At 44.9% G+C, this 20,372-nt stretch overlaps 1 protein-coding gene across 2 annotated transcripts in view; it reads left to right on the top strand.

Moving 5' to 3' along the window:
• The window catches only part of CFAP99 (cilia and flagella associated protein 99), a 113,966-nt gene that overhangs the window by 50,086 nt on the left and 43,508 nt on the right, over positions 1-20,372 (top strand). For both annotated transcript variants that reach the window (XM_040419213.1, XM_040419212.1), the window contains exons 2-4: positions 8,025-8,135; positions 17,887-18,031; positions 18,242-18,336. In XM_040419213.1, the coding sequence (XP_040275147.1) occupies positions 8,025-8,135; positions 17,887-18,031; positions 18,242-18,336 (351 nt within the window). The remainder of the gene's footprint in view (positions 1-8,024; positions 8,136-17,886; positions 18,032-18,241; positions 18,337-20,372) is intronic.

The following is a 20,372-nucleotide window of genomic DNA, read 5'->3' as shown; positions in this document are numbered from 1 at the left end:
CCCCAAGGTATTCGCTGATGGGCATAGTGAGTTCATAGAAGTTTTTATTTTTTGTCACAAGTTAGTGGAATATGAGACTTTGTAAGAAAAAAAAAAAAATCATCATTTTCCACTAACTTGTGACAAAAAATAAAAAGTTCTATGAACTCACTATGCCCATCAGCGAATACCTTAGGGTGTCTACTTTCCGAAATGGGGTCATTTGTGGGGGGTTTGTACTGTCTGGGCATTGTAGAACCTCAGGAAACATGACAGGTGCTCAGAAAGTCAGAGCTGCTTCAAAAAGCGGAAATTCACATTTTTGTACCATAGTTTGTAAACGCTATAACTTTTACCCAAACCATTTTTTTTTTACCCAAACATTTTTTTTTTATCAAAGACATGTAGAACAATAAATTTAGAGAAAAATTTATATATGGATGTCGGTTTTTTTTGCAAAATTTTACAACTGAAAGTGAAAAATGTCATTTTTTTGCAAAAAAATCGTTAAATTTTGATTAATAACAAAAAAAGTAAAAATGTCAGCAGCAATGAAATACCACCAAATGAAAGCTCTATTAGTGAGAAGAAAAGGAGGTAAAATTCATTTGGGTGGTAAGTTGCATGACCGAGCAATAAACGGTGAAAGTAGGGTAGGTCAGAAGTGTAAAAAGTGGCCTGGTCTTTAAGGGTGTTTAAGCTATAGGGGCTGAGGTGGTTAAAGGCCTTACAACGGTTCCTAGGTTTCGGCAATTACTATTGTAAATTTATTATGAATTTTTCTGTAATTGCTAAACCGTTGACCGACCTTACTAAGAAAGGGGCGGATTTGGAGAATTGGTCTTCTTAATTTGAAAAATGAAAAAAGGCATTCAGTAGCGCTCCCATTCTGATCCAGCCTGATCAGGAGAGACCTTTTATTGTGGAGGTGGATGCGTCCGAGGACGGCGCAGGAGCAGTCCTTTCACAAGGTCCTGCTAGCCTCACTAACCTGAGACCGTGTGACTTCTTCTCCAGGAAATTCTCTCCCACTGAGAGAAACTACGACATAGGGAATAGGGAGCTGCTGGCCATTAAATGGGCATTTGAGGAGTGGAGGCATTTTCTGGAGGGGGCAAGGCATTGTGTAATTGTTGTCACTGACCATAAAAACCTTATGTTTCTTGAGTCTGCTAAGAGGTTGAATCCCCGTCATGCCAGATGGGCTCTGTTTTTTACTCGTTTGGGATTTTTCCATTACGTTCAGGCCGGGAAGTAAAAATGTGAAGGCGGACGCATTATCTCGGAGCTTCCATGCTTTTCAACCTACTGAGGTACCACCTGAATCCATCCTACCAGCAAAAATCTTCATAGCAGCTTTAACCCAGGATATCTCGGCTCGTATTAGGTCTGAACAACAGATAAGTTGTTTGTTCCCGTACAATTTCGTCTCCAGCTGTTGGGTGAGTGTCACAATTCTGCCTTTTGTGGACATCCGGGTGTTGAGGTCACTAAGGATCTCGTTTCTAGATCCTATTGGTGGCCCACTCTAACTAGGGATGTCAAGTCCTACGTGTCAGCCTGTGAGGTTTGTGCCAGGTCCAAGACACCTAGGACTCTCCCTGCTGGTAACCTACGACCCCTACCCATTCCCAGTAGACCCTGGTCCCATATCTCGATGGACTTTATAACTGACCTACCGCCGGCGGAGGGTAAGACTGTGGTTTGGGTAGTGGTCGATAGGTTTAGCAAGATGGTCCATTTCATTCCCCTGTCTAAACTCCCGAATGTCAAAACCCTGGCGTCTATTTTTGTGAAAGAAATTGTTCGATTGCATGGTATCCCGGAAAATATTGTTTCTGACAGGGGTGTGCAGTTTGTGTCCAAATTCTGGAGGGTCTTCTGTCAAAAATGTCAAATTTCATTGTCTTTTTCCTCTGCCTACCACCCTGAGTGTAATGGGAAGACTGAATGCCTTAATCAGTCTGTGGAACAATTCTTGAGGTTGTATGTTGCTGATGACTAGCAATTATGGGTTAAATTTCTTCCATTGGCTGAATTTGCTTTGAATAACCATGTTAATTCTTCTGCTGGGGTTTCACCTTTCTTTTGTAACCATGGTTTCCATCCCCGTTTTCATTCTGGGTCATCCGTCTCCTCCTCTAACCCTGAGGCGGATAGGCTCTCCTCTGAACTGTGCACAGTTTGGGCCCGGGTTCAATCGAACTTAGAAAAGGCTCAAAGTTCTCAGAAACTCAAGGCCAATAGGAGACGTTCAAGGCGGGTGAATTTTCAGGTTGGGGATAAGGTATAGTTGTCCTCCAAGAATCTCTCTCTTAAGGTAGATTCTAAAAAGTTTGCTCCTCGTTTTATTGGACCATATAAGATCACAGAGGTGATTAACCCGGTATCATTTAGGTTGGAGCTGCCCGAGTCATTCCACATTCATAATGTGTTCCATAAATCTCTACTTAAAAAATATTTTGAACCGGTAGTACCATCGAAAGCCTCGCCTCTGCCGGTTCTTGTTAATGATGCTGTCGAGTATTTGGTGTCTAAAATAGTGGATGTCAGGAAGGTGCGTAATTCCTTGCAGTACCTGATTCACTGGAAGGGGTATGAACCTGAAGAGAGATCTTGGGTACCTGCAGGGAGGTTCATGCTCCTAGACTTGTTCGAAAATTTCATTTAGAACACCCTGAAAGGCCATCGCCTAAAGTCTTGGGTCCGGTGGCCCCTCGTAAAAGGGGGGGTACTGTAACGGAGTGCCGAAGGCGCACTCGGTCTCCCATCAGCCGCAGACCTGCTGCTTAGCTTCAGGAGCGAGGATCTGTGTTTGACCTCGTTCCCAGGGCGGCTAGCTGGGAGGCTCCCTGCTCCTAGGTCTGCCTTGAGCGCCGAGCTGATCACTCGGTGCTCGACTGGTCGGTCTGTCGGTCATGTGACGCTGGCCACGTCACATGAACCTCACTCCCCACTATAAATACAGGCAGCCTGCTGGCCACAGGTTGCCTGTTAATTTAGGTCCCTGGCATTTGTTGGATACCTGTATACTTACCCGATCCTGTTCCCTGCCGATCCTTTGCCTGCTCCTCCTGTACTGCGCATCCCTCCTGGTATTTTGACCTCGGCTTCCATCTGACTATTCTTTGCGGACTCCTTTGGTACTTCTCGACTCTCCTGGTATTTATGACCCCGGCTTCTCCTGACCATTCTTTGCTTATCCCTTTGTACTTCGTTGTCCTCTTGGTTTTGACCCGGTCCGTTCACTATTCGTTATTTGTCTTGTCTGTCCTTCCCGCACGTATCCTAAATTAGGGACTGCCGTCCAGTTGTCCCCTGTCGACAGGACTCGTGAGGCAAGTAGGCAGGGCCAGGGGTGAGGGTGGAGCGCAGTGGTCACTATCCTCCCCCCTGTGTGTGTGTGTACGTGACCGTTACAATGAGTGTTTATAAGGTCAGAGAACAGAGATAAGGAGTCTGCTTGCTCCTTAGATGACGGAAAAGACAGAAAATCCACAGGCTGCTAGTACAGCATGTCAGCTCTGTTCACAAAAAAGGACTCCGTATTTTTAAAGAAAGACCAATTGAAAAAAATTATTTTTAACTCAAATCAGTGCAATGCAATAATTTAAAAAAATGCCCACCAAGGTGTACATAGCCTTTAACCTCTTCCTCCCCTGCCTACAAAATAGTCCCCCGTATATAGCCCCAGAGACACATATGGTATATAATGCTACAACAATTGTCTAGGAAGATCTAGCTATATATTGCTATGAATTTAGAAGTAGGGATGAGTGAATGAAATGTGACTGGGATGAGAGATCACTGCGTCGGCTCTGAGAGGACAAAAAGAGCAGGGAAACCACAGAGCATGTTAGTCCACCTCTGACTGTAGGAGAAGGTGGACCAGAAGGAGAAACAGCAGGGGGCGCTACCATAATACTTTATTTAAAATACTTACTTCATTGCTTAGTACCGTAATACCTTTCATGAGAGAACCCGTTTTACTTACCTAGAAGTGTGGGTGTGCGCTTTCTCCTCTCATTGAAAACATTCATGTGTGTGGGGGAGAGCGCTGTCAGTCGAACCATTGTTCAAGTGACGGCTATTGAAGGTATATTGGCTCTAATAGCTTTCCCTATACACCGAGTTCATCGGAGTCTGTACAGCAGTGAACAGAGGCTGTATGGGCGCCATGTACTGCTATATGGCTGTGTATACAGACTCCTGCCGAGGGCAATAACTGGGTATAACGGCATTAACATTATCACAGAGGTGAGTTCATTCATGGCCAACCTCCGACAAGTGGGCAAACAGCCCAGGATTCTAGCTTAGAAATGCTATAGCATGTGCCTCTGAAGAGCGCAATTTATTTCAACCCCACAGATATTATTATTTTTTGAACAAAAGCGATGTGAAAAAATGCAATAGTTTGGGCTGACGCACAGGACTGTGGTTTTGGTCCGCATTTGATCTGTATTTTTTGCGCTTCGGATGTGCACCGTAAAAGATGCGTGTGCTGTCCACATCCGTATGTCCGTTCTGCGGCACCTGCAAAAAAATAGAACATGTCTTATTCTTGGGCGTTTTTGCGGACAAGGACAGAACAGTTCTACATAGGGGACGATGTTCAGTTCTGCAAAATGCAGAACACACACAAACAGTATCTGTCTTCTGTGGATCTGCAATTTGCAGACCGCAAAATAACAATGGTCGTGTGCACGAGCCCTTACTTTAGCTTGTTTTAAACTGACATTCTGTTAAAAAAATATATACAGTACAGACCAAAAGTTTGGACACACCTTCTCATTCAAAGAGTTTTCTTTATTTTCATGACTATGAAAATTGTAGATTCACACTGAAGGCATCAAAACTATGAATTAACACATGTGGAATTATATACATAACAAACAAGTGTGAAACAACTGAAAATATGTCATATTCTAGGTTCTTCAAAGTAGCCACCTTTTGCTTTGATTACTGCTTTGCACACTCTTGACATTCTCTTGATGAGCTTCAAGAGGTAGTCCCCTGAAATGGTTTTCACTTCACAGGTGTGTCCTGTCAGGTTTAATAAGTGGGATTGCTTGCCTTATAAATGGGGTTGGGACCATCAATTGCGTTGAGGAGAAGTCAGGTGGATACACAGCTGATAGTCCTACTCAATAGACTGTTAGAATTGGTATTATGGCAAGAAAAAAGCAGCTAAGTAAAGAAAAACGAGTGGCCATCATTACTTTAAGAAATGAAGGTCAGTCAGTCAGCCGAAAAATTGGGAAAACTTTGAAAGTAAGGGCTATTTGACCATGAAGGAGAGTGATGGGGTGCTGTGCCAGATGACCTGGCCTCCACAGTCACCGGACCTGAACCCAATCGAGATGGTTTGGGGTGAGCTGGACCGCAGAGTGAAGGCAAAAGGGCAAACAAGTGCTAAGCATCTCTGGGAACTCCTTCAAGACTGTTGGAAGACCATTTCAGGGGACTACCTCTTGAAGCTCATCAAGAGAATGCCAAGAGTGTGCAAAGCAGTAATCAAAGCAAAAGGTGGCTACTTTGAAGAACCTAGAATATGACATATTTTCAGTTGTTTCACACTTGTTTGTTATGTATATAATTCCACATGTGTTAATTCATAGTTTTGATGCCTTCATAGTCATGAAAATAAAGAAAACTCTTTGAATGAGAAGGTGTGTCCAAACTTTTGGTCTGTACTGTATATAAAAAAACATTTAAGGCACTTAATTATAGCCCCTTCCCCTACTGTTGCTGCTATTTCCACCTTCATTGATGTTTACTGGTGAGCTGGTTGTCTTTTAGTTTTGGAGAGAGATCCCAATGACCGTGATCCAGTTTTGTCAGAAAGGAACCTGGCATCCTCAGCTTCTGTAATCATTGGAGAAGTTGTCACCAAAGCATGGGTAGCCTGCTCAGCAGTAGGGGTCCTCAGCTGCCAATCGAGGATGCTAACGGAAGGGGATGAGCTTCAAAATGTGGAAAAAAAGGACGTTAAATAATTGGGTGCAGAATTTGTATTCTTTTTTTAATAGGATGTCTCATCACAGACAATGGGGGCATATCGCTAGGATATGTCCTCATTGTCTGGTAGGTGTGGGTCCCATCGCTGGGACCCGCACCTATCTCGAGAATGGAGCCCCGAAAGTGCTGGAGGATGCACTGCGCATGTGCAGCCGCCTTCCATTCTTTTTGTAAGGGGCCGCCGAAAATAATCAAGCGCTGGCTCGGCTATTTCCGTCCGGCCCATAGAAGTGGTGGTCAGTCATGTGCAGTGCGCTCCCATTCACTTCTATAGGGAGAGTGCTTGGTGGTGGTCGGACCGGAGTACTCCAGCCACCACTTTGCAGGGCTCCATTCCGCATATAAGTGCCGGTCCCAGCAGTGTGCCCGCACCTATAAGACAATGGGGGCATATCGATATGCCCCTATTGTCTGTGGTGAGACACCCCCTTTAATACTTGTCCTAAGTAGGAACATAGAAAGAACATTGCTGGTTTCCGGGGTAAGAGATGAAGGATCAAGAAAAGCCCAGTTCAATGTGTGTTACTGGCTGTCAGGCAGTGGAACTTGGGAGCAGCTGTGTACAGAGTCGGCGGGCGAGGCAGGAAGCGTGGTCAAGTGCCCTGAGGGTCCAGAGGACCTGTAGCAAGGCAGAGGCAGTCCTCTGATTGTTTGGTAGCAATCCCCAGAATAGTGGAGCCATTGGGTGGAGCAGCCTGCGTCCTCCGAACCTCCTCCTTGCTCACCGTTAGATCGCCGTAATCTCGCAATGCGCAAGCTCGCGCAAGCGCAGTGTCGGCATCGTGTTCCTTCCCTGTGCTGGCATCAAAAAAAAAAATCAAAATTAAGGTTTTGGAGTGGCCTAGTCAAAGTCTGGACTTAAATTCGATTGAGGTGCTGTGGCATGACCTTAAACAGGCCACTCATGCTCGAAAACCCTTAAATGTGGCTAAATGAATACAATTCTGCAAAGAAGAGAGGGTCAAAATTCCTCCACAGAGATGTGAAAGACTCATTACCAGTTATCATAAACGCTTGATTGCAGTTGTTGCCACCAAGGGTAACACAACCGGTTATTAAGTTTAGGGACAATTACTTTTCACATAGGGCCAGGTTGGTTTGGATAGCTTTTTTTCCCTTTAATAAAATTAAATCATCATTTAAAAAACTGCCTTTTGTATTTACTCAGGTTATTATTGTCTGATATTCAAATTTGTTTGATAATCTGAAACCGTAAACTGTGACAAATGTGCAAAAACAAAAGAAATCTGTGATGGGGCAAATACTTTTTACAGTGCGGTATCTGTAAGTGTGATTTATCCCTCCTCATCTGTTCTGTGTGCTCCAGAGCTGAAAACAAACATAGTGGGAGGTAAGGGAAAGGATGTCACAGCAGTACAGTATTGGCAGAAGGGATAAACCCCCTGCTTCTGAGTGAAATGCATCTAGCTATGCAGCTGAAGCAGGAAATAATATGGCTGAAAAAAACATTAAGGAAGACCAAAAATAGTTGTTCCTTCACAGTTATGATTGTAAAAAGAAGCATAGCCATTATGCAAACTTTTTTTTTGAAAACCTGGGTACGCTTTAAACTTACAGAGTCTATTCAGCCATTGTTGGCAAAAACATTTCACCAAAACTCAGTTTTACTTCAGACGGCATCCTGCGTCGAGGGTCATCACATATTGTACAAAATTACACGTTCTGATATCCTAATTACAAATTGATTTTTGGGATAACCCCTTCAATTGGATCTGATGGGGGCAAAACCAGTGGTGTAAATGAGCCCCGTTGTTATAATTGCATCGACATAACGCACGGGCCCCTGCTGTGCATTGAACACTTATTGCATTGTTTTACTGGCAGGGAAGATGTAACACAATTTCTGCCTAAAATAGTATTTTAATGACAGCAATTACGGTATTGTAATACAAAGTGTGAAGACGTTCAAATGAAATGTCACGCATCCCACCGGAGAAAGTTACGAGAGCCGAGTGCGCTTTTCAGTGTGTGAATGCCGGTCTCATGTCAGTCTCGTGTGTTTACAGATGGCTCAGTACGGCAGACGCATTAACCTGATAGTCCAGCTCCTTAACAAGTATAACCCGGACAATCAGAGCCTTGAGCATTTCCTGGAAGAATCTGCAGAAGGCTTGCAGGTAAGTGCTTGGCGTCTTATTTTCTAAATGATGTCTCATATCAGCCGATTGGCCGGCCCAGGGGTATGTTCACACAGTTATGTCTGCTGGCGGAAAAATACTAATTTCAGGAGGAATCAGACTCTAAAATTCAGGCATTTACTAATGTGTTTTTTAGCAGGTTTTTCAATTTTGTATGTGCATTTTGAAATATGCAAAACACGCACCAAATAGCACACCAGTGTGTTTGGAGATTATTTCACACCCTCCCATTGAGTAATGGGAAAAGTACTGCATAATACACTTCTAAGGGCTCTTTCACACTTGCGTTCTTGTCTTCCGGCATAGAGTTCCGTCGTCGGGGCTCTATGCCGGAAGAATCCTGATCAGGATTATCCTAATGCATTCTGAATGGAGAGAAATCCGTTCAGGATGCATCAGGATGTCTTCAGTTCCGGAACGGAACGTTTTTTGGCCGGAGAAAATACTGCAGCATGCTGCGCTTTTTGCTCCGGCCAAAAATCCGGAACACTTGCCGCAAGGCCGGATCCGGAATTAATGCCCATTGAAAGGCATTGATCCGGATCCGGCCTTAAGCTAAACGTCGTTTCGGCGCATTGCCGGAGCCGACATTTAGCTTTTTCAGAGTGGTTACCATGGCTGCCGGGACGCTAAAGTCCTGGCAGCCATGGTAAAGTGTAGCGGGGAGCGGGGGAGCAGTGTACTTACCGTCCGTGCGGCTCCCCGGGCGCTCCAGAGTGACGTCAGGGCGCCCCAAGCGCATGGATCATGTCAGAGCGCCCCATGCGCATGGATGACGTGATCCATGTGATCACATGATCCATGCGCATGGGGCGCTCTGACGTCATTCTGGAGCGCCCCGGGAGCCGCACGGACTGTAAGTATACCGCTCCCCCGCTCCCCGCTCCTACTATGGCAACCAGGACTTTAATAGCGTCCTGGGTGCCATAGTAACACTGAACGCATTTGGAAGACGGTTCCGTCTTCAAATGCTTTCAGTACACTTGCGTTTTTCCGGATCCGGCGTGTAATTCCGGCAAGTGGAGTACACGCCGGATCCGGACAACGCAAGTGTGAAAGAGGCCTTAGGCTACTTCCACACTAGCGGCAGCAGGGTCCGGCAGGTCGAGAGGCGGCCGGACAAAATCCACAGCATGCTGTCGTTTTTGTCCGGCCGCCTCTCGGCATGTCTTCCGTGCTGCGGCCAGATCTCCGGCCTGCCCCCATTATAGTGAATGGGGCCGGAGCAGACTTTCTGTGGCACGGTGAGCTAGCATTAGCACGGATCCGGCAGGCTGTTCTCCCGCCGGACCCTGCTGCTCGGCGCAGAGGTGAACAAAATACACAGTGATTGAACGATGACGTAGTGAGAGAAGCTGTTTTCATACCTGGGGAATCATTACCTTACAGTTTAGAAAACCTCTGCTTGCTTTAAGCAAAGTGCATACTGCTGTAGTTAGACTCTAGAAGAGACTTGTGATAGGGACACCAACCTAATATGATGCTCTAATTGTGCATTTAAGAAGACCTCATACAACCTAACCAGAGAAAGCACTGTTTCCAGATTTTTGCCTCTCATCAGTGCAGAGCAGGGTACTGGCTGGTGTGATCAGATGAGTCAGATGCGGCTCAGGGTGGAGGTGTGTGTGTGTGGGTGGGGGGGTACTTTTTTTTATTGACACAGTAGTGTATAGAGACTTAATTTTCATGCAATGCTCCATGAGGAAAAAATATACAAATTAGCTCATTAGCTCCTACTTGCTCCGTATTGATGAGGGATAAGAACCCCGAAACAGCTGTCTACAGATGGGTTTCTCTGGTTAGGCTGGTATGAGCTAATCTCCATATACTGCTGAGTCTATGCAATGATAAGCAGTACTCCCCCTTAGAGTCAGGTAAGTGTCCTAACGGGATCTGCTTGCTCTGGAGCGGGTTAGGGGCTACTGTGACTGGCACAGATCTGGGGATATTACTTGTAGATTGCATTTAGAAGAAATTTCAGTTAAAGCAACAGTATCAGCTATCCAATGCCCATGAAGGGCCTCCTCTCCATGTGTTACCTGTCTTCTGTTTTCAGAAAGACTGCAGGACACCCCCAAACTTTAATTTGGTGGTGGCTGCTCAGCAGTAGGGGTCCTCAGCTGCCAATCGAGGATGCTAACGGAAGGGGATGAGCTGCAAAATGTGGAAAAAAAGGACGTTAAATAATTGGGTGCAGAATTTGTATTCTTTTTTTAATAGGATGTCTCATCACAGACAATGGGGGCATATCGCTAGGGTATGTCCTCATTGTCTGGTAGGTGTGGGTCCCATCGCTGGAACCCGCACCTATATCGAGAATGGAGCCCCAAAAGTGCTGGAGGATGCACTGCGCATGTGCAGCCGCCTTCCATTCATTTTCTAAGGGACCGCCGAAAATAGTCATATCGATATGCCCCTATTGTCTGTGGTGAGACACCCCCTTTAATACTTGTCCTAAGTAGGAACATAGAAAGAACATTGCTGGTTTCCGGGGTAAGAGATTAAGGATCAAGAAAAGCCCAGTTCAATGTGTGTTACTGGCTGTCAGGCAGTGGAACTTGGGAGCAGCTGTGTACAGAGTCGGCGGGCGAGGCAGGAAGCGTGGTCAAGTGCCCTGAGGGTCCAGAGGACCTGTAGCAAGGCAGAGGCAGTCCTCTGATTGTTTGGTAGCAATCCCCAGAATAGTGGAGCCATTGGGTGGAGCAGCCTGCGTCCTCCGAACCTCTTCCTTGCTCACCGTTAGATCGCCGTAATCTCGCAATGCGCAAGCTCGCGCATGCGCAGTGTCTGCATAGTGTTCCTTCCCTGTGCAGGCATCAGCCTCAGGGAAGGAAATGCGCATGTGCGAGCTCGGTCAGTGTTTGTGATTCAAACTTTAATTTGGTGGTGGCACGTTGATCGTCCTGTAATTATTTGCATGGTTATACCCTGGGATGGTTCCCCTTTTAGATATAGGCGTCTATCTGTCTTTTTCTCTATAGTACATAAGCTACCGTCTCTAATTTTGAAATAATCATGTTGAGTTACATTTTAGCTTTAAGGTCAGGCCACATGGAGCAGCCAGTGGGCAGATGAGACGTGGCCGCAGTGCAGCAGAAAAACCACGTCAGCATCCGACTTTATTACAAATTGGCACATTTTTCAATTGGTTGTGGCAAACGCACATCACAGCTGAGTTTTTGGCTGCATCTTGGCTGAGTGTGGACCCACTGTACCAACAAACCGGTTTGGCTTAGTGATAACTCAAAGGACGTTATCCTGGCAGTCCCCCAGTATACACCCTTTGCCCCTTATACAAGGATCTGGACTTTGCTGTAGGAGAGCTCCTCTGGTATGGTTGGCAGCTGACCGACAGGTGTCAGAGGGGTTAAGCAATAGCTGTAGTCTGGAGACAGGGCTAGGTCAGGACTGGCAGGGCATAAGCATATCCGTGAGACAAGTCCGAGGTCAGGGCCGGCAGCAGTAGGTCAATGCGAGAAACAGGCTAAGGTCAGGGCAGGCAGCTAGAAGTCAGTAGTCAGGCTGGAATACGGTACATGGGAGGTCAGAAAGGAAATACACCTTTGGTGGTCACTGGAGACTAGAAAACCTAAAGCTCAGGCACTCTCCCACTAGGTAAGGTGCAGTAAATATTGAGGGACAACCAGCCATAGGCTGGGGAAGAATTTGGAAGTGCGCAGTGCGCACACTAGCTCTTTAAGAGCTTGCATGTCCTAGGAAAAGGCTAGGCAAAGGAGTGCAGGCCTAAGCCTGCAATGGAGGGTGAGAGTGGCCACATGGAGCACTGACCCACAGTAGATGACAGAAGAGGACGCGTGGGTCTGGACTGCCGGTGAGGCTGAATGCACATGCATGTGCTGCCGATATAACAGCCAACAGCTATTCGTCAAGACGGATGAAATTTGTAACAAAAAGTTCCAGTGAACATGGCAGGTTCCAAGACCATCTTTTGGCGCTGTCAGGAAATCCAGCAGGCTGTTCTAGAACAGAGCAGTCTGCCAGATCTCGCAGGATCCAACGTCTATTTCACTGCTGGATCCCCATTGACTGCAGTGAGGTCCGGCGGTGATCCAGACGATTTCCGGCATTAATGCCTGCATGCAATGTTTTTTTGTCCAAAGGCCAGCGATCAGGCAGCCAAATCTCCAAAACGGCGATGTGAACGAAGCCTTACGGACCAGCATATGCTGGTGTCCAGCAGGATAACACCGTCGGAGCAGAAGAAGTCATCTAATTGCTCCTGCGAGACATCTTTATCATTTTCGAAGGTTTTTGTTTTTTTTGTGTGTGTCTGCCAGCGGTGGAGTGACATTCATAATGAGTCACTTAATTGTGCACTTGAAGCCTGCGCGCTCGTCTCACTTACAGCGAGCTGCAGAGCCGGAGATCTGATATTACAATGTCAAACAGATGTAATTTGGAATTATAAATCTGTCCGTGGCAAATCCAGAAATATAATTGAAATCCTGAGGAACATCTCAGTCATCCTCCGCCTCCTCTGAAATTTGGAGCATTTCTTTGTCTAATGACAGATGTTTAATCCACGTTACGAGAAGTGAGCGGTGCTTGGCTGGACGTGATATGCGGCTGATTACCGCGCCGCATCAGTCCTTATGCGATTAGTCAGTGATTTACCCACTAGCCGCACAGGAAGGCGCAGGGCTCCGTGGCGATTTCATTTAATTTGGCCCAAGTCCTGTACATTGTAACATCTGCAGCACCCATTAGACATAAAAAAAAATTAAAAAAAAATTGCGGACATTTTGCAAGTGAATTACAGTCGCACACGACTTACCTTGACCTCCATCCTGGAAAAGTATCTGACGATATGTGATCTGCAACCAAGAATGTCGCAGTGTATATATATATATATATATATATAGGTTATGCAGTAGATAAGGGCACATTAAAGGGCTACTGACCCTAAAATGTTAGTGATTTTAAATTAAAGGGGTTGTCCCATAACAAAATATTACATTTCTCTGTTGTAAAACATAAAGATGGTTTTTCACACCAGCCCCTGGATCTGAATACTTTTGTAATTGCATATAATTTTGGCTATAAAAATTTTGTATAGCCACTGAGTTATTCAATAACCCCTTGGAGTTTTTCTTCCCTGTTTTCCCGGAGCCATACTTTATTTTTTATTTTTCTGTTCACATATCCGTATGAGGGCTTGTTTATTGCCAGGATAAGGCTACTTTCACACCATCGTTTTTACTGGATCCGGTAGGGTTCAGCAAAAACGCTTCCGTCACTGATAATACAACCGTCTGCATCCGCTATGAACAGAACCGATTGTCATATGTGTAACATAGCCAAGACGGATCCGTCATGAACTTCATTGAAAGTCAATGGGGGACAGATCAGTTTTCTATTGTGGCAGATTGATCCGTCCCAATGACTTTCATTGGGGGTCACGCCGGATCCGTCTTGCTCCGCATCCCAGGACGGAAAGCAAACCGCAGCATGCTGCTCTCTGGTATGAGAACGGAACGGAATGCATTTTGGTGCGCTCCGTTCTGTTCAGTTACGCTTTGTCCCCATTGACAATGAATGGAGACAAAACGGAAGCGTTTTTTTCCGGTATTGAGCCCCTATGACGGATCTCAATATTGTAAAACTAAAAGGCTAGTGTGAAAGTAGCCTAAGTTGTACTTTTTAATGCCACCATTCAATATGGGATACAATGTAGTGGGAAGCGGGGGAAAATTCCAAATGGGTGAAATTGGAAAAAAATATTCAATTAAGGGCTCGTTCACACGAACATTTTTTGCGTTCCGTATATGGGCCGTATAGGGAACCGTTCATTTCAATGGTTCCGCAAAAAAAAACGGGATGTACTCCGTATGCATTCAGTTTCCATTTTCCCGTTCCGTTGAAAGATAGAACATGTCCTATTATTGCCCGCAAATCACGCTCCGTGGCTCCATTCAAGTCAATGGGTCCACAAAAAAAACGGAACACATACGGAAATGCATCCATATGTCTTCCGTATCCGTTCCATTTTTGCGGAACCATCTATTGAAAATGCTATGCCCAGCCCAATTTTTTCTATGTAATTACTGTATACTGTATATGCCATACGGAAAAAGGGAACGGAAAAACGGGACTGAAATGGAAACAAACAACGGATCGGTGAAAAACGGCCCGCAAAACACTGAAAAATACATACGGTCGTGTGAACGAGCCCTAAGCCACAGTTTATGGGTTATATTCCCTTATGGGGTTCTCTATGCTATAAATCTGACCTATTCCCTTTATTCTCTGGGTCAGTACGATTACAACAATACCACATATGTGTAGTTTTCTTTGTGTTTAATACTGAAAAAATTATAAAAACTTTGAAAAAACATTTTTTTTGGACATCACCACATTCTGAACCCCATAACTTTAGTTATATCTACCTAGCTGTGTGGGGGTTGATACCATTGTGGAGTGTGTGTGACTTTTTCAGCACATTTTATTCAAATATTTTGGGTAAGAGAAGCAATGAAAAAATGGTGAATCGGCCATTTTGACGTTTTTTTCCATTTACCTTTCACCGTATGGGATAAATATTTTTATATTTTAATAGTACGGGCATTTTCGGACGTGGCGATGCCCATGATATTTAGATTTTTTTATTATGTATTTATTTTTTCATTCTGGGGTAAGAGGGAAGATTGAAATTTTTTATATATTTTTTTTTTTTTCTTTCTATTTTTTAACTTTTTTATAGCCCCTTTAGGAGGCTACAAAATACAATACTCAGATTGATGACAACTTATTCCGGGCCTCTGTTGTTTGGGTGCACATATGAGAGGGCGCCATGTTTAAAGACCCTCTCAGTGCCATACATGTACGGCACTGGGAGCCTAAGGCTAAATGCACACAATCAGGATTGCGTGCGGATTTGCGTGCGGAAAATCCACACTGTAGGTCATGTATATTGTCATCTATGAGAATTTGAAATTCTCAATGCACACGATGCAGATTTTTTCCACGCGGATTTTGACCTGCGGTGCGGATTTTAAAAGTCAATTTATTTTATTTTTCCTGACCGGATTCTCCGCACATGAATCCTGAACGTGTGCATGTACCCTGTGTTACAAACTATCTGTATAGCGCCACCTGCTGTTTGCTATTTTTTTTATTTCTCTGTCCTGCTCTCTGAGATGGAAGCACACGCTCAGTTCCATCCTTCAACTACCACCAGCTGCAGCAGAAAGGGCACATCCCCTGAGAAAGGACACGCCCTCTAAGCTGACAGCTTGAAATAAATCTAGAACAATTGAAGCAATGAATGTGGAGATCTCTGGATCCATGTGAGGTCCAGGGCTGGTTCTAGCTTTGTTAGAAAGAGATTGTCATGTACAAGATATTGGATGTGTTATATTATTCATGGGATAACCCCTTTAATTGGAAAATGTAATAAAAAGGCTTGTGTATGCAGATATTGCTGTTACATACTTGTTACGCCTCCCCCTCCTGTTCTTTTTTTGCTCTCACAACCCCCACCTCTTGTGCAGGGACTGCAGAGTGATTCCTATTTTATTCAGCTTTAGTATTACTAGTATAGCATCCTCCTGCTCATGAACCAGTGGGCTCAGGATGAACAGGGCATCATGATAATCAGTGCACAAGCGAAAATAAGCGGGAGTCTTCATTTCTAATGTATTGCCTTAAATATACAGCACGGTAATAATTATGGGATTTCACCCATTTGCATTGCAAATAAGCAGGAAAAATGTTTTCTCGCAATGTAAAAATATGGTTCCCAGGCGTGGCTTATGATGAATGCTGCTGAGTAGGGTGGCCTTCTGGGAAGAATTAGTCTTGAACCACAAAGACAAACAGTATATATACATCTCTCCCAACTGCCCCCATACACATGCATGCTCAGCTCAGCCAATCATGCATCAAAGGAGAGAGGGGAGAAAGCTGCTGCCAGACTCCTCTAGCTGCTACTTATCTCCCCTGGAACAAACACAATCAGACTGATCTACCCTGTCATTGGAGGCAAGTTGGGAGACCCCCTGTCACGGATGATGTTGCAGATAGCTGGAAGTTATGGATAAACATCCGACTGGCTTGATCCCAAACTAAGGAGCATAAAGGTGACCCCTATAAAACCCTAAGAGCTCACCCTGACTGCTAACCACATACAAAAGGTCTCAGAGGTAGACGATTGCATGCCCTCGTACCTAGACTATGTGACACCTGAAAACCCTAAAATAGTGAGGGGACACGACCACCGGCTCCCTGCACTTAATACGGAGGGAGTCAGGGTCACCTAGAATCAAGCCAGCAAGAAGACACAATACATGAAAGGACTTATCTGAACAAGCAGGAACAGAAGTCTCCAGCAGTGAACACTTCAATCCAGGAAGTAATATAAACCGCAAAGTGAGGCAGTATGGGAGGGAATATAAAGGAAAGAGGATTAGTCTAAATAGGTGACACCTGGGAGAAGGAAATGAGATGACAAAGTGAAACCAAAACAAAGAACATCATGCAAGATGTAGAAAAGGACGTCTGTCAGACCTTCTCCCAGATGTGGCGGTGACACCCCCATACACAATGGATGGTCGACCAATCCCACGGAAAATGACATGTTCAGCCAACATACATGTAATGTGTATGACCATCTTGGAGGCCCTTACAGATGAAGCACTGGGTGGGACTGGACTTCTCAGTTTTGTCAGAGCATTTGGAAAGAAGGAGGGGTGATTATTTTTGGGGTCCGCCCAGTAGTTGTAATAGTGTAGGATTATACAGAAATAAAAAAAATTACACTACATGACACCATTCTCTTCACCGTTCTCTTGCTGCTGTCGTTCCCGCCGGTCTCCGCTTCCTGGTCCTGTCTCAACACACAGGAAGTGCTTGGAAATGTTCGCTTAGCCAATTAAGGGCCACAGCAATGACCCACCTAAGCCAGTGATTGGACAGGCGGGCATTTCCTGACAGGACAGGAAGTAGAGAGAAGCACGGACCCACGCAGCATCGGGGGACCAGTGAGTTGGAATGAGTTCTTTAAATTTTTCTTAACCCCCTGTGCAGGAGCGTACACAGATCTCATAGGGCCCCATAGCAAGTTTCTCACTATGCATCTGTAGTAAAAAGTCTCTCTCTGCCTAAACCTAACCCACGTTATCTGACTTCTAGGTGGAACAGGTGCTTCAGAAATATGGCGTTGATGCTGAACAGCATATTTCTCAATGGATTTACAGGAGACCACTGGCATACAATAATAAACCTCCCCATGCAGCTCTAGGTCTGCAACTTTCTTCATACAGTGTTTTAAAAAAAACGGTTTGGCTGAAGCCACCACTAGGGGGAGCTTGCTGAATAGGAATTTGCTGAATTGGAATTTATACAGCTACCATTGACCGCAATGGAAGCGGTTATAATCTCTTTGCACTAAGCTCCCCCTAGTGGTAGCTGCATGAAAATGTTGTGTTTTCATGTCCGTTACAGAAGAAAGGTCATCAATATCGGGAGCCCGGAGAACCCATTTTATAGTGGGGTCTCTGTATTTGTGGTGGGGGGAGGGGAGTGGTCAGACCACCACTGATCTATGTATTACTTATCAGTAGGTCATAAAACATCATAGTAAAAAAACTGACACCAATATGAGGGCAGTACAGGCACCTACTGTAGGGGCACCGTGGCAAGCACTATGTGGGTATTGTATGTTCTACCTATAGTGGACATATCAGTGCATTTCACGTCTTTTGTCTCCTAGGCTCTTAACCATGAAGAAGAACAATTTGTCCTCGATGTCCTGTCTGGGTGTGTTCAGTACAAAACCCTACTGGACGTTGTTGTCCAAGCTTTCTATGCCCGGGACGGGAAGCATTATCTACTGTCAGAGCAGTGCTTGTATGCTGGTAAGTGCTCTGACCTGGTGCAGGGAAGCCAAGTCATTGAACGGTCTATGGTGGGGGATGTAAAATTGCTAAAAGTACTCTTTTGTATAGTTTGATATTTCACTCATAACTATGATCTTAGGGTTACGTATCAGTGGTGTATCTGCTCCATTGCTGACTGTAGGGCGCTATTATTTGCATTGCTGTTTACTACTTTTTTTTTATTCGCAGTGATAAGTTATATTGCCATATTTAAGATGGAAGAACTTGGTCTTCAAACCTTTGGTCGAATTGTTAGATGCCAAGATTTCACCAAGATGGACAAGGTGAGTATGCACCCCGTTTGGATAAACAGTCTCTGAATTTCTAAAAAAAATCAAAAACTTTTTTTGCTTAATCCTAAAAAGCATAGCATCTGGTGTCGACTCCTGAAATGTGACATAATTCTGGAGCATCTTTTCTCTGCATTGTGCTGTTACTCCTCCTAGAAGTGGACCTTGCCCTTTGGAGGTGTGGGCTAATCAGTGGTAACAGAGCCAGATTTGTTAATACATTTCTAGGAGGAATTACAGAGGGACAGCAAAACAGAAAGCTTTAAAAAAAAAATAAAAAAAAGATGATGATCAAGAATTGTTATTTCATGGGGTATGCAATTATTTACTAAAACAGACATGTCAGGAGAGGTGACAGGTCCCCTTTAAATTACAGTCAGCTCTGCTACATCTACATAGTCTGCCTGCACATTGGACATATGATATTCGGTATAGAGTCGTAAAGTGAATTTCCGTTAGAACACCATTTTTTTTATTTAAAAAGGTTAAATATTCTCCGCTGATTATAATATAGCTTTACATTAGCTGTAGCATTGTACAGATCTACAAATCCTGTAGACATAGATCTAAAACAACATTCGGGCTGCCTGTAATCACCACTAGAGGGAGCCGGTTACATATTGTGATACATTAAAGTCAATAATAAAGCAGTATGCAGCAAGCTTGTAAGCTCCCCCTAGTGGTGGCTGTTATCTTTTCTGTTTATGTATATGCAGGGGATTTGGAGCTTTATATCAGAAACAGTTAAAACCCCTTATCACTATAAGGATATATTAAGAAATTCATCAGCACAGCATTTTGCACCTAAAAACTACATAGTGTTAAAAGGTGGAGATTCACTTTAAGGGGGTTGTCTGAGATTTCGATATTGATGGCCTATCCACAGGATAGGTTATCAATATCTGATCGGTGAGGGTCCGTAACAGGCACCCCTGCTAATCACCTTATCAGTCACATGGCCTAGGTCCGGCTCAGCTGCAGTACCAAGCACAGCGGCTATACGGACGGTGCGGTGCGGAGGTCACAGGACTGCTTAGGTCTCTTCAAACAGCTGATCGGCAGGGGGTGCCAGAAGTTGGGCCCCTACCGATTAGATATTGATGGCCTATCCTGAGGATAGGCCATCAATATTCAAATCCTAGAAAACCCCTTTAATGCCTATTTTTCTACTTTGAGGTGTTGTTGTACTCGGTGGTCTGCCTGACATAACATACATTTAGGGGGACATTTATCAAGCCAGATACGTCAGGTTTTTGGTTTAAAAATGTTGCACAGCATGCCAATTGCGATTTTTTTTGCTACATATTAGAGACATGCCCATTTTCAAAATGGTCTATGTTTAAGGCAGAAAAGGGAGATTAGACCTGGATTTTGGCACATTTACTATTTGCAACATTTCAAAAGTCGCATCCAACAACCCGCAGCCCTCTGGTGTATTTATTAAAGGGGTTGTCCGGTTTCAGAGCTGAACCCGGACATACCTCCATTTTCCCCCGGCAGCCCCCCTGACTGGAGCATCGGAGCAGTTCATGCTCCGATGCTCTCCTTTGCCCTGCACTAAATCATGCAGGGCAAAGGCATTTTTCAGAGTTCCTGTGACGAACCGGGCTCTCCAAGGGGCTGCCAGGAAAAGCCCGGTGACATCACCGGCACTGATCAGCGGGATTTAGTGCTGCCCTAGCCAGTAAAACGGCTAGGGCAGCGCTAAAGCCCACCCATCAGAGCCGGTGACGTCACCGAACACACTGCTGGGCGGAAGCTTCCGCCCGGCAGTGTGTTATAATAAACAAAAGAGCCCGTGCCCTGCGCGATCTAGCGCAGGGCAAGGGAGCGCATCTGAGCATGAGATGCTCCGATGCTAACATCAGGAGGGCTGCCTGGGTGAAAATAAGGGTATGTCCGGGTTCAGCTCTGAACCCGGACAACCCCTTTAAGTCATGCAACACAATACTGTTGCACCGAAAACAACATGAAAACTGCACCATTTCATAAATTTGGTGCAACCACACAACACAAAACCAGACTTAAAG

Source organism: Bufo bufo, chromosome 2, assembly GCF_905171765.1.
Source record: "Bufo bufo chromosome 2, aBufBuf1.1, whole genome shotgun sequence".
NCBI classification, from domain to species: Eukaryota; Metazoa; Chordata; class Amphibia; order Anura; family Bufonidae; genus Bufo; species Bufo bufo.
The sequence above is the reverse complement of the archived record's forward strand: the minus strand, read 5'-3'. Positions and strand labels throughout refer to the sequence as shown.